The sequence below is a fragment of the Malaya genurostris genome, chromosome 1 (genome assembly GCF_030247185.1).
Source record: "Malaya genurostris strain Urasoe2022 chromosome 1, Malgen_1.1, whole genome shotgun sequence".
Classification (NCBI taxonomy): Eukaryota; Metazoa; Arthropoda; class Insecta; order Diptera; family Culicidae; genus Malaya; species Malaya genurostris.
This window is the reverse complement of record NC_080570.1, coordinates 161971436-161986415: the sequence shown is the minus strand read 5'-3', so window position 1 is coordinate 161986415 and position 14980 is coordinate 161971436. Positions and strand designations below refer to the sequence as shown.

Genomic DNA, 14980 nt, shown 5'->3' with positions numbered 1-14980 from the left:
GTGGTACCATTTGAAACAAAGAATTTTGAAAGAAAACTTTTCAGTAAATTATTGAGAATTTTTCTTTGTTAATTTTGTCTTCTGTAGATAACTCGTTAATTCCCGCGTTTACTTGCTGAATTTTCGGGGCAAATAACAACCATAATTTTTATATCGTAATCAGTACCAGATAAGCAGTATGATAACGCAGAAAAAAAACGAAGGACACATATTCTAACGCTTTAATAAGTTATAGGTGATACGAAACGTTACATCACAGACTAACAGACAGGACACTCAAATTAGATTCTTCAATCATTATAATTCCTTTATTTGGAACAGTACTCACATGTGTCATGATGGCGCCACGTTACCCTATCAAAAACATCCTGTCTGTCATCTAGACTGTGTTTATTTTTTTCATTTACCAACAGAGTTGCCATTCATACAGAATTACCAGTAATGTATTGATTTGTATAAGTCCATGCGAATTTCATGCAGGATACAGATTTGATACATATTGCCAAAACTATATACAAAATTGTGCCTACCTCTCATCCTTCAACGCAATACAAAATCGAACCCGTTTAGTGGCAATATTTACTTGCTTCTGATCTGCCGCCACTTAATTTCGGGTGAAAATTACCAACACAATAAAAAATAGTCTAGATGAACAATGTTGAGAAAAATAAATGGTTACCTTCCAACATCGCTAAAAAGTTTAATATATTATTAACGTAATATAATAATTTACTGTGACGATTCATTTCCAAATATTATGATGAAATCAGGCATCCCTGCAAGCAGCTGATCGGTGTTGACAAACGAGGGGGAACCAACTAGTAAATTAACTTTTACATAACACAAGGGGTGTACCGATAGTAAATAGTTCGCGCAGTACAATATAGGTGGAACTAGTGCATCACGAAAAATTATTTTTATAAGAATTTACTCATACTGTCATGTCTGTTAGTCTGTGGTTTAGTCAAATAAATGGTTACCTTCCAGCATCGCGAAAAAGTTAAATATATTATCAACGTAATCCAATAATTTATTGTGACGATTCATTTTCAAATATTTTGATAAATCAGGCATCCCTGCAAGCAGCTGATCGGTGTTGACAAACGAGGGGAAACCAACTAGTAAAAAAACTTGTACATAACACAAGGGGTGTACAGATAGTAAATAGTTCGCGCAGTACAATATAGGTGGAACTAGTGCATCACGAAAAATTATTTTTATAAGAATTTACTCATACTGACATGTCTGTTAGTCTGTGGTTACATGTCCTACTTTTTTGTAAGTTTCAGATATTTGAATCGTTACATGCGTTACTTTTGAGTAAGTTATAAGCAGTTACGAAGCGTTATTTACGATATTTTTGTTTGTAAATTATAGGTGTTATGAGACGTTACATTTTTGCAACTCATAAACGCTACGAAGTGTTACATGCGTTTTATTTTTGCAAGTCACAGGCATTACGAAGCGTGACATGCGTTACTTTTTTTGTAAGTTACAGACGTTATAAAGCGTTACATGTGTTACTTTTTTGCAAGTCATAGGCGTTACGAACCGCTACTTTTTTGTAAGTTACAGGCGTTACGAAATGTTAAATGCGTTACTTTTTTGTTAATAGCAGGCGTTACAAAGTGTTACATGCGTTGCTTTTTTGCAAGTCATACGCGTTACGAAGCGTTACTTTTTTGCAAGTCATATGCGTTTTGAAGCGATACTGTTTTGTAAGTTATTAGTTTTAGGAAGCGGTACATGCATTACTTTTTTGTATGTTATAGGTGCTACGAAGCGTTAATATTTTGTAAACTATTGCTCACATACGAAAGCCAATTGGCAACTTGCTGACACTGTTAAAATCCTTAATCCTGCTTGTCCTGGTTGTGCAAATGAGTTAGAGACGGCATAACACGTCCTCTTTGCTTGCCCCCGTTTTGCGACACCTAGTCTACTGGATGTATGTGGCAGAGAAACTACACCAGAGAACTTTGTCCAGCGAATGTGTCACAGTGAAGAGAACTGGAACGCAGTATCGAGCACGACGTCACAGATTGCGGGCAACTTGCAGTGAAATTAGAGCTCCGTCTCGGTGTAGGTTACATCGTTCGTCGGGGACTAGCCGAGTAATTCGTAACGTAGACCCTGGGTCGTCGAGGCGCCAGCGAACCGGAATCGACTGACCGACCTCGACCTGGTCGATCCCATGGAGCGAAGCGAGTGTCTTAAAGTCGAGAGCGAAATGGTCAAAAAGAAGGGAAGAACGATGCAGACGTCCATGGCGATGCATAAGGCGGGGAAGGGTACTTTGAGCACCGAAAGCCTTCCACCCCGAAGCAATACCTAACGGTAGTTACGGGGAAGTAGCGTTGTTGATCTAAATTTGTGTCTGTGAGTAGTTTTATTTATACAGTTGGTAGTCTTGTGGAAAGTCCCACACTCTATGTATAAGTGCGTAACCTTATAAAAAAAAAGAATAAAACAAGTCGATTTTTTCGATTCTTCTTCTTCTTCTTTTCTGGTTGGCGTAACCTCACTTGAAATAACGCCGAATTGATGGCACAGCAACTAAGGCTATATTGCCAGTTAATTTTCGTTTATAGTCCAATGGACTTTATTTTCACTTGACTACAAGCGAAAATCTCGCTGTGTGGCTGCGTCGAATCGTCAAAGTACGGCTGAAAATCCTTTCTTTCTTGCGAAATACTCGAATTTTCTCCGAACTAACACGATGCAACGTGCTCACCCGTTAAGAGTTTCACCGGAAGTGTTTTTCGATTCGAAAGCAATTACCCGAACATAAACACAAGTATCAATGAAAAAATAAGATGTACAGCGCACACGCTGGTCTGGTCACTTTGACTGCCAGCTGTATTACAGATAAGATTGTCACATTTGAAGTGAAATTCATGCCCACTAAATTCGAACTTCGGACGGATCGTACACGAAAGCTTACGATTGCGTTTCGAGCAAGCTGGACGTTCACATTGTGTATCGCTAAAGCAAAAAAGTGAACAAATACAAACGCAAGAAGTAGGAATATTGAAAATAATATTGTCTAGTGCAGAAGCCGCTATTAACAATACGTTGTATTAGGGATGTAGGATAATCGAATAAAACTTAATCGAGTAGTATGAAAAAATAATACTCGATTATTGAATAATTGAGTAATTCGAAAAAAAAACCCTGCATCCCTACTTTGGTTTGACAATAATATTGTCAGTTGAACTGTCATTTCATATTCATCAATTGATAAAACCATGTCACATCGTAAATATTTTGTTGTCTTGTTTTTGACCTTCGCGCTTTCACAGAAATGAATAAATTTTTTTTTTGCTTTCATTACCGCAACTCATAACAGAAATCTGTATAAAATGTTCAAAACGACGTATGTAACAATGAGAGATTCTCTTTGTTTACATTCTCTTTTGATTATTACGGCATTCTTAGCAATCCTTCTCTCCAATTATTTACCGATAATAATAACTAAAGCTATCATCTTTTATTCTGCTCTGGAGAAATTACCGAAAAAAGCAGGAATATTTTGCAATAATCGAAAGAGAAAGTAAACAAAGAGAATCTCTCAATGTTACATACGTCGTTTTGAACATTTTATACAGAAATATCTTTTTCTGAATATGTTTCAAGTTGATGGGCTCGTCTTACAAAATACACGCTAAAATATGATTACTGTTCTGCATCTACCTTTATCATACTTCCCAGATAACGAACACACGCAAGCTTCCTGTTAATGATTCAGCATGAGTTTTAATGAGAGCGGCCAAATGTGATATTGTAAAGAATGCTGGTCGACGTGGCGCGACCAATCAAACCAAACGGATGAACGTGAATAGATGCTATATTTTGGTTTTTATTGCACATCGAATACTTAACTGCTGAGACGCATCCATTGTTCAGCTGCTTGTGGGTTGATTAAGATCTGCTAAGTAAATACGCCTGATATCGCTATAACGTTCACAGTTAATAATGGAGGAGCTTATAACATGTATAGGTATGTATGTTCGGCCCGATATATTTCTTATCAGTTAAGATAACTCCGCTACAGTAATGGCCTCTGTCAACAAACAGCTAGAGTTCATGAATGAAAGGCGCCTACCAGAGCGAGTATAAGTATTTGGTTATTACATCATAGTAAAATAAAAGTATAAAATATCAACGAATTGTCTATCAATATGGCTTGAGATCACGCGCAAAACGCGCGTTTGCAGTTACATGTATTTGGTTTGATTGTTGCACAAAAAATATGTATATCCTTCCTCGCTTATTCCTAACCGATTTGATATCATTAGATATCTATATATTAGCTTTCTTCTATTTACAACCAAATTGTTAACTATACTAAGCATTCTCGATGCAAAAGTCGAAATAAACTAACTTTCTGGGTGGTATCGTTGATTGATCGCTTAGACACTATCACTTGATAAGGGGGGAGGCTTACATCGGTACGGAAGCTGGCTTATCGAGTCCTTCGAAACTGGAATACATAAAAATTCCTGAAACTGGGTTTTCAGGTTTTCTTAGTCAACTGTCAACTCAGAGAAAAACAAAATAATACCCCGTTTACACTTCTGCTGGCTGCCAGCATGCTGGCGTCAGTGTACTGCCCTCTTAGGAAAAAACGTTCAACTGTGGTCCAATGATCAAAAGTATTAGACCAACAAAGGACCACCGTTGAACGTTTTTTTCCTAAGAGGGCAGTACACTGACACCAGCATGCTGGCAGCCAGCAGAAGTGTAAACGGGGCATAAGAAACGAGGAACTGTATCCGTTTATAACAGTAAATTGGAAGATGAGTTATTGAAAATGTTAACACCTGTCGAAAGAATTATTCGCAAAGGTAAGACCGATAGCTGACCGACCGATTGGACGTCATATTCGTGAAATTCTTTACCACTGAGTTTTCATAGACTAACGAAATGGAATCTCCCAGTAAAAATCTCTTCTTCTTCTTCTTCGTCATTCCTTCCGAACTGTTTCAACAGGGTTTGGGTTTCCGATTATAACCGACATTGCCAGTTCTAAATAAATTCCGAATCAAATCCGGGAGGGTGAAAAATTTTCATTTTTGAACCGACGTCTCCCCGAGAGGGACATCAATTTTATTTCGATCACAGAGGATATAACCTTAAGGCCGATCGCCTCTTAGGGCCGAAAAATTCTGGACGTTCGATTCTCATGAAAATAGATAAACCGATTTCAACAAACTGGCTGGCACCGGTTTCAGAGATAGAATCGTATAAGTGACGTAAACGACCATTCGCATTTTTCTTCAATTCGCACAATTTTTTTTCAGAAAGTGATCAAAGATCAATTTCAAGTATATTGTTGCTGGTTACTTTTGGTTTCGGGTATGCTCGTTTCAATGACCAACTCGAATGAATCGGAATGAATTTTTGTCAAAAAAAAAAATCAACCCAAATCCGAGGCGAAAATTGTCTGGATAGAAAATTGTTTTTATAAGAAAGGTGAACTGAACAAATGTTATCTGTTGATACGAAAGATGAGAAGGTTTTATGCCTGCTGGAGAAGGAGCACAAAAATCTCAACTCCAGCGGGCTTTCCCTCTACTGCTAAATGAAATAAAATAAATATAAACTAGAGAAAGGTTTTTATTTTAAAATCTCGTTAGTGCCGTCCTGTTGGCTGTAGCCATTCAAGGACGCAATATTTAAAGGGAGTCTTTTGATTTAACAAATGTCAGTTTTGTTTGCAAAAATGTGTAGAACGAGATCCATGTCCAGTCAACGACATAAGCGAAAAAGTAGTTTCAAAATTTTGTTCCGTCATTTTCGGTTTCCAGTGACAATCGTAACTGTGCAGTTTCGATATTCAACCGAAACTTTGAGAATGAATCGGTGGTGACAGCTAACAATAGACAATGATTTTAATTAATAATGTAATTACCCTGAATTATCATATTTTAGACACTTTTTAGGCAAACATCACTGATTTTCAACGCATCGTTGAAAGAAAAACAATTGACTGATTCTCCCAGCAGACGTTTTTTACCTTTTCGTTGGGGGAACGAGTGACGTTGGCATTGGTACTCTCTTTTGTTGCAATCTCTTCGTTTGTTTTAGATGTGATCATTTACGAATGAGACAGTAAAAACGCGACTATAAGTCTGTTGAATTGGATTCTTTCAATGGAAATGACAATTTTAGACCCTGCTTGCGTACGACAAATACCAGCCAGGAGACCAGTTTGAAGGTCAGTTTTGCATTTAAGATAATTACACTCAAGCATCATGTTCATCAGAAAGCAATAATACAACAATCCGGTTCATTCACCCCTATTCTGCATTTCGATCGAATCGGATAATTTCGATCGAATGTGGAAATTTGCATTCTGTAATCCGATCGAGTGATACTTTTGTATGGAAAACTCCAACTCGATCGAGATACAGAATGCAAAATTTTGCATTCGATCGAAATAATCCGATTCGAACGAAATTCAGAATCAGGCCGATTGATTCTAGTTTGATTCAGTGGGGAGCGGATCATATCGCCGAATGCCATTTCGCCGAATAGGTCATTTCTCCGAAAGGGTCATTTTGCCGAAAAGGTCATTTCGCCGAAAGGGTCATATCTACTGCATGTTATGTCTCTTGTATAACTGTATAACATAATCTTGTATAACTGTATAACATAATCAAAGTCGGCTGCCGACCCGCCGTCGAAAGCGGCGGCCTCTTGCATACAAACCTGTAACCGCCTCATTTGCACAGTGTACTCAAAGCTAGGTTTCTTTGCTTTAATTAAGTCCGAACGAGCGGTAGCGAGGTCGGACAGCACATGAACCAAAACGATGGGGCGTAGCCGCATTAGATATTTTTTCATTTTTACTTAATAAACGGAAAATACCCGATACATTTGCCTGGAAGGTACACCAGCAATTGCTTTGATGTTTAGTAGCTAATAGTCAACAAGTTTTTTTGGGAACTACTTTCTGAGGTTCATGAAACAATCTTTGTTCAAGAGTACAACAATCAATCATTATTCAAGAAGCACAATGGTAGGTCAACAAAACGGGCGTTAACGCTATCATCTTTCGTTTGTCTTTAATTTATATGAATTCTAATTACGATTTTAAGACGATTTCAGGATTCGGCGAAATGACCCTGATCCGATTCAGTGTTTGTTGTTCGATGAGAGGGGAATGAGAAATTATTCCCGTGCACAAATCGCCTTCCAAATTTATCCTCATGCAATGTATTGTCCATCGCCAACCACTACTTTTCCCATTTTTCGGACAATTCACGGATACCTTTTTTTTTTAATTCGACCGGTTCGGATAATTAGTCAGACCATGCTATACATCGACCGGAACAAATTGTAATCGAAAGGAGCAATGTCTGAGGTTATATGGCGGTGGGGGTAGGACTTTTCATTTGATCGTTTCTAAGTATGTTTTTTTACCGGCTGTGCAACATGTGAGCAAGCATTATCATGTTGCAAAATTACTTTATCGTGTCAATCGAAGTGTTTTTTTTTCTCTTGCAATGCTCGTCTAAAACACATTCACTGTTGTTGGTAGACCTCTCTCTCTCTTGATTGCATCGACTTTTCATCGCCAGTAACAATTCAATGTAAAAAAACCTTTTCTTGTGTACGATTGAAGCTGTCGTACGCACGTGCTTGAACGGAATGCGACGTCCCTTGGCTTCAATTCATACGGCACCCAATCGCTTACCTTTCGGATCATTCGCATTGCTTTAATTATTCCGATTAAAGGTTATAGGTTTTTTTTATCATTCATCTTTGAGCTACTACTTGACCTCATGTGCGAGGCTGAGAATCGATTCCAGGTGTAATTATGTGATTGGAATGATGGATTCTGGCTTATTCACCCTATCAAGACAAATTCTCTCTCGTTTTTTTTTCGGTTTCAAGAAACTGGAAACGTTTGGGATGTTTGCGTCTAATTGACTCGATAAGGCTGCCTAGTTAACTGAAATTTCATCTGATCCTTAAACTCAGATCGGTATGTTTCTCCGAGCTCTGCTGTTCCCGAATAATGTACTTGTTTCTTCTGTACGTTCGAGATATCTCTTCAAATGTGTACGACTTTAAGTACTTGATTTTACCCTAGGTTGTTTTTAGACTAGAAACTGTTTCCAGATTCAAAATGGTTTCTAACCTCCCCATATAATAATAAGCAATACTCAATAAGCTGCTATTTAACTTTCGCTACAACATCGTCTTGACGGTACAATAAACTTCCAAACAGTAGCTAAAATCGTTTTTTTTTTGTTCTCTTATTGCATATAACCCTTTACAGTTAGAAATGACTCGCATTCTAGGTATTGAGGCGATAAAAACTACTTCTAGCGGGTACTTCTAAGTACTTGGGTATCTAATCTTTTTGGACATTTTCCGTAACCAAATTTCTAGAACAAAAAGGTTGACCAATTTTGAAACTGATAGTAGGCTTATAAAGCCTGCCACTTCCGAGTGGTTGAAACGAGTGAAAAACGCAAAATACTCTAAACCGTCGTCTCCCGGAAGATCATGGAATTGCACGTGTCAACAGCATTCTGCTGATAGAACACCGAATCGGCATCGGACGAGCCGGTCAGCACTGGAACTTCCTCGTCGGCAACACCCGGCCCGTGTCCATCGTCCGATCCGGTGGTGGAATCGCGTGACCTGCTCGGAATGATCTGTACGTAGTGCGACCGTCCTCCTCCCGTCGATTCAGCGCGTCCGTCGCAGATGCGCGTGTGCAAGTCGTCGTATTCTTGTAGCCGAGCGCGAAGTTCCTGGTGACTGATTTCCTGATTGTCTTCTGCTGAGGGTGGAGGCAAGGAGAAAATGTAAACAATAGAGTAATTTTTCATGAATGCCCTTTTTTTTTGGGTGCACTTTGCGATGCGGGTGCACTTACATTGTAAAGCTTTTTTTGTTCAGGTTCAGGTGCATACTGTTGCAATAAGCGATTTTTTTTTCATATAAATACTGGTGATTTGCTGCAGAACACGTGCACGTGACAGCTAATGAGGGTAAACACACTAACGAAAACAGGCTAGCTAATAAAAACGAAAAAAATGAAAAGCTAGGAAGAAATATTGGTTATCTTATAAAACTTGATAACACGATTTCATGCATGAAGCAATGTATGTACCTTTTGCACTTACGCCCTTTCGAAATGTTTACCGAGACTATCTTTAAACGGGACGAAATGTGATATTACTCTTCATTGCAATAACGATCAGCGAAAGCGTTTCGCCTCGTCCTTGTATAACAGTTTCTATTGTACTACTATGCCACCTAACAGTTCAAACACAGAAAACGGACACCAAGCGGTCCTGGCTCCTCCCGAAATCGGATACTTTCATCGATTGCTTTGATACAAATTATTTGCATAATCATTTTGATACATGTAATAAAACTTAATGGAAAAAGGTTTCGTTCTTTACAACAGACATTTTTGGGAGGCAAAAGTTGGAGAATAGACTGCGGCGAAGGAGGCTAAATGGGACGGCGATCAAAGTGATGAAGTCGGTATTTCTGGAACCGCCCAAATAACTAATGTGACCTACAGATTGGAAAAGTTTTGATACACGTTAGAAAAACTCTTTTTGTTCTTGACGAGTCGAAACAAGGGAGCCACTTAGGACCACTCCTTCTCGTGCGATACGTGAATGATTTATGCGGTGAATTGTAGTCATTTGAAGTAGTGTATGTTGATCTCAGAATATATCACATCATCACAAGCTTTGTGGATTGTCAGTTTTTTTTATTACAAATTTCTATGCAGTTTTGAGACTCATCAAACGCAACACTAAATACTTTAACGATGGGTATTTGCTTCAGAATGAATGAATACACTGAGGTCTTTTTTCGAGGTTTTTTATGCGGATTTCCGAAGATACGCGGTTTTCTTGTTTTGTCTTAAAAATGCATGAAACCGCAAGATCTGGTGTTATTCCAAAAACCACAAAATTTTCATTTTTTTTTAATTTTGTTTTTTAGATTGCACCAGATCTAGATGTTTCATGCATATCCAAGACATTTAGCATGAAAAAAAATTCTATTTCGGAAATCTCAAAATTTTTCGACGTCCCAAATTCGCTTTTTTCAAAAAAATTTTTTTTTGTTTTAGATTACACCATATCTGGACGTTTTATGCTTTTCAAAGACATTTGGCTTAATAAAAATTCATCAATTTTGCGTTTTTTTTTTCAACGTTTTTTTTAGATTATACCACCTCTCAACGTTTCATGCATTTTTGACATCAAAAAATTATCAATTTCACACAAAATTTCTTTAGTTTTGCGGATTCGTTTAAGCGGATTTTCGAAGTTACGCGGTTTTTTTTCTACGCGGTACCTATCTCCCTTGTAAAAGGAGACCTCAGTGTACCGCACTAGTGTGCAGTATTCTGGAATTCGGGGAGTAACAATCCCTTTTTTTTCAATCGACTTTGTGACTTAGAAAATTTGAGACCGCGTGACTTCGGAAATCCGCGTAGAAAAACACCGCAAAATTGAATTTTTTTGAATGTCAAATGTCCTCGAAATGCAAAAAACGTCCAGATCTGATGTAATCTAAAAAGATTTTTTTTAGAAAAGTCGACTTTGGGAATCCGTAAAATTTTGAGATTTTTGGAAATAATCCGAAAAAAAAACGGTTCGACAGCAGTTAGGGTGGAAACTGTTTTAGGTTTGGCATCAAGCGAAAACGACATCCGTAACCAGAAATTTCCGGAATTGTAACGGTGTATCTATACTAAAGTATGGCTTATTGACGACAAACATATTCTACCACACAAATAGCGCTGAACAAATGAGAGTACGATACAACAATGAATGCTATACTTCTTTGTAGATTTACATACTCAGAGGAGGAAAACTTCGCATACTTCTATGGGAATATTTTAATTATTCTAAAAAAGAACCGCATTAAAATTCATCCGTTGTTTATCCGTTCGGAAATCGGAACTAAAATAAAAAACAAACTGAGACTGTTCAGTTGCAAAACTTGAACTATTTTCAGAATCCAGGTTCCTAAACTAGTTCTAGAACTGAATTCTGAACTTGAATTCCGAACCTGAATAAAGCAACTGAATTCAGTAACAAAATCTAGTTCCAGAACGGAAGTTCTGAATTCAATTCCCAGCATGCAGATTTTGATTTCGGGAAGTAAATTCTGAAACTGAGTTCTAAAATTAAACTATGGTTCAGAATTCAGTTCAAAAATTCTGATGCGGAGTTCAGATCTATTTTTTTTGTTCCAGAATCCAGGATCTGAGCACCACGCCAAAAGTCTATATTTGTTGCTGTTGGTGGAAGGCTCTCACCACGACGTCCAGTTCCGTCTAAGAAGAAATGTTCGATTTTCGACCATGCTTAACCTTTTATACTCATCCAGTTGAACATCGGGATCAGTCGGTTAAATTTCATGAAATTCGATGAAAATGAAATGTATGACCATTCACTGTCAGTATATCCCTATATTTCAAAAACCGGGAACTTGGAAGATCCAGTATACCCAAAATCAATGCCTTAGAACATCAACTCACAAGATCTGATGGATTCTTAAACCATAAACAAAATGTTTACTTCCCGTTCGGCGCCTAGATAGGAGATTACCATCGCTCTCAGTCATTTGGTTATTTCTTTAGCTAGGTTAAAACAGCATGACAATAATTGATTAGTTCGATCGTCGTTATGATCGATCTACACTACTATCATCGTTGCGTTCGGATGATAACGAATTCAGGTGTCCGTTTCCGGAAGATCAGGCGAGCGAAAGAGAGAGGATTTAGCGAGAGCGAGAGGTATAAAAGGACCCCCGGCAGATGGATCGGGGCTATTTTGTTATATACTCTACTATAGAGTCGACACTAGTACTCGGAATCGCGGATACTCGGACAAGATCAGCCCAGAAGGGTTTGATAAACGTTACATCGGGCAAAAAGTGAAGTGTATCACGACTTAACTGTTTGTGCGTGAACGCGTGTGACAGAATGGAGGGAATGATCGCGGAGTGGTGTCCTCTGGGACCGAAAAACGTACCATAGTGACCCGGAAGTGATAATTGGAACTCGTTAGAGGGTCCTATCGGTAGCGGATGCCCGATATAGTTAAGTGCGTCTTTCCCTCTAATAAAAAACCCACTCAATACTATAGTGCACTGTGAGACCCCCCCCCTGAAAACCTGGTGTCCGTCCGAGTCCGTCACGACCGTTCATCAACATACGGTCCCGCGATCCCGAACCCTCAAAGTGCTTGCTCAAAAACCATTACCGATCACCGCAGTGGCCCCAGCAGCACCCACAGCATACGAAGCTGTACTCGGAGATAAGTATTGGCAATTCTCCACACCACTACCAGACCACGAGCGACCGGCGCGTCGCAGCCGAAGGTATGTGAAACCGTTTTACTCTCGCTCCCGAAATCCTCGGGCACTATATCGTCAGTCCACATGGGACCATCGAAGGCGCCCAACCTGGCCGCAGCATGCTAGCCAACGTATCGCACCTTGAAATATTGTTTTTTTAATAAATATAATTAATATCTACAAGATGAATATACATATATCTCCGTAGTTTCTATTTAAGGTTGTTCTTTTGTTTAAATTTGAATAAATTATGGTTAGGTTATTAAAATCGCTATTGTGTACTTTTAAAAAAGAAATCTTTGTGAATCGGTAGTCTCAAATGAACGGGTAAGTGTTAATCTGTCGTCATCCACCTCTGAATTGCCCTGAGTACTTGTGACCGGTGTCCTCTGGTCAGCAGATAAAGTAGAGCTTTTCACTACTTTTCCCAATAGAAAATATATAAAATTTGTTAGAACACTAACAAATATTTTTAAGTCAACTGTGACACTTGGAAAATTTTCAATTTTTTCCAAAACAATATTTATTGAGATTACACCAGATCTCTTCATGCATTTCTAAGACATTTGGTATCAAAAAAAAATTCTCTAATCTTGTGTTTTTTTCTACGCGAATTTCCGAAGTTGCGCGGTCCCTGTTCTAAAGTCGATTTCTTTCAAATCGTCGTGTTCGATTACTGGAAGGTATAAAATGTAGATAAAGCTGACGAATACCCTAGATAGTACGAAGTCTGACACATCTGAATCTGAGAGTAGTTCCATTTTCGCTCTATCGATCTCAAAGTGTTCCAGTTTAACTGACGATCCAAAATTTCAGCACAATATTTGCTGTAAACTGCTCTCTTTCAATCACGGGATTATTTAAGAACCTACGGTAAAAACGCATCTCGTATTGATAATATCGACTTTATACGTGTAGAATTATGGTTCGTTTCACGTCTTCCAGCTAGCTCAAATTTGCTAATACTTAATATATCTAGAGACAAAACTCTCGCCATTGAAACACGTTTCAAAATTTATCGCACTCAAAACTCTCTACACTGTAAGTTCCGTACTTAAATTCAAAAAACAGACACCTGAAATTTCCTTCCTTTAGTTATACCTATGCACACTCATGTGAACAAACTGCTGTTTCGACTGTTTTCTAGACCGGAGATCAGCGACCACGTATTTTTTCACGACACACAAACAAACACGAAACATGTAGTTGAAAATAAAATTTGAAAAAAAAAAACACTCAAATAGAATAAAAAAACAAATTGTTTTACTTTCTTGCTTCTTTTGTTTCGCAAAAAAAATTAAAATGAACCACGTAAGTACAACCGAAACATACGCCACAAATAATGTTTCTTCACCAAACCACTACGACACAGCACAGCAATGCCGCTGACAGCAGTTGACCAGTTTGCGATCACTCCGCTCAGTCCCTCGCTTGTCAGTGTCTCCACATCCGGTGGCATCCGACGATGAAACGAGTGCTAGATCATCCTTCTGTGTCGCACCATCACCAGTTACAGTAACAGCAGCAGCAGCAGCACCGCCGAGACTAGACTTTCCGCTAACGTTCAGTGTTAGCAACTCATCGCCACTGGCCGTTCCGGTGGCGACGGTTAGCGTTCCCTCACTACTGTTGCCAGTACTTCGACTTAATTGATAGGATTTTCGACGATCCGAGATTCGCTTGAGCTTCTCCAGGCGAGATTTCAGTTGACGCGGGGAAACACCTCCACGACTAGTGGTGCTGGTGCTGGTCCCTCCACCACCATCGGTACCGACACTTTTCTTTGTCGAATTAGCTCTCCCTGCTAGAGTGGCCTTGGTGGCCGTTGTTGTTGTTGTTGTTGTTTGTTGTTTTTCCAAACCATCTGGACAACGAGTAGTGGGCGATTGGATGGAACTGTCTGCTTCCTTCAACAGTGGAGCACTTTGATCCATATCCAGCAGCATATCACCGGATCGAGATTCGTTAAGGTCCAACCGAATGACACCTTCCGGCACGGGCGAATGAGATTCTACACTCTCCGGAGTGTATGGTTCAAAATGATTGATCGTACCTCCGGGTGTCGACTTCCCTGTGGGGTTTGTATAAGTGTTTAAATAGTGCGTATCGATACGATTGACAATTATGTCGTTAGCCAACATCAGTCTGCGTGAGATGAGTGTCTTCCGGTGTTCGACCGGTTGATGCTTGATAATGTTTCGACAGTTGGGACAGATTTGAGGACTAGTATCCGACGCCGAAGCAAACTGCTGATCGAGATGATTGACGGAACCGGACCGGCTATGCCGGATCTCTCCACCTAGACTAAAGTTACTACTGTACAATGAACACATACAAACATTGGCGTTACTGTCCGTATCGAACACGCTGATGCGGACCGGCAATGGTGCTTTTGTTGCAGCTAGTGACGGCTCGTCAGCCCCTCCATCCGATTGGTCAACCGGTTCGTTCGTTCCGGGCACACAGGATCCAACGGAGGATAGCTCCAACTCGGAAAGGATCTGATCAAATGTGGCCTGAATATGACCGAAGCAGTATGAACAGTGATGTTTGGTGTTAGGCTGTAGCGATGATTTGTCGTCGGTGTTGTTGTTGTTGTTGCTTGTAGTGGTGGTGGTGGTGTTGG

The 14980-nt window shown here is 39.3% G+C and overlaps 1 protein-coding gene across 1 annotated transcript in view; it reads right to left on the bottom strand.

The window, feature by feature from the left end:
- Positions 1 to 8806: 8806 nt before the first annotated feature.
- The window catches only part of LOC131426547 (uncharacterized), a 30211-nt gene continuing 24037 nt past the window's right edge, over positions 8807 to 14980 (bottom strand). The window contains exon 9 of the mRNA XM_058589376.1: positions 8807 to 14915. Coding sequence (XP_058445359.1) covers positions 13716 to 14915 — 1200 coding nt within the window. The 3' untranslated portion in view covers positions 8807 to 13715. The remainder of the gene's footprint in view (positions 14916 to 14980) is intronic.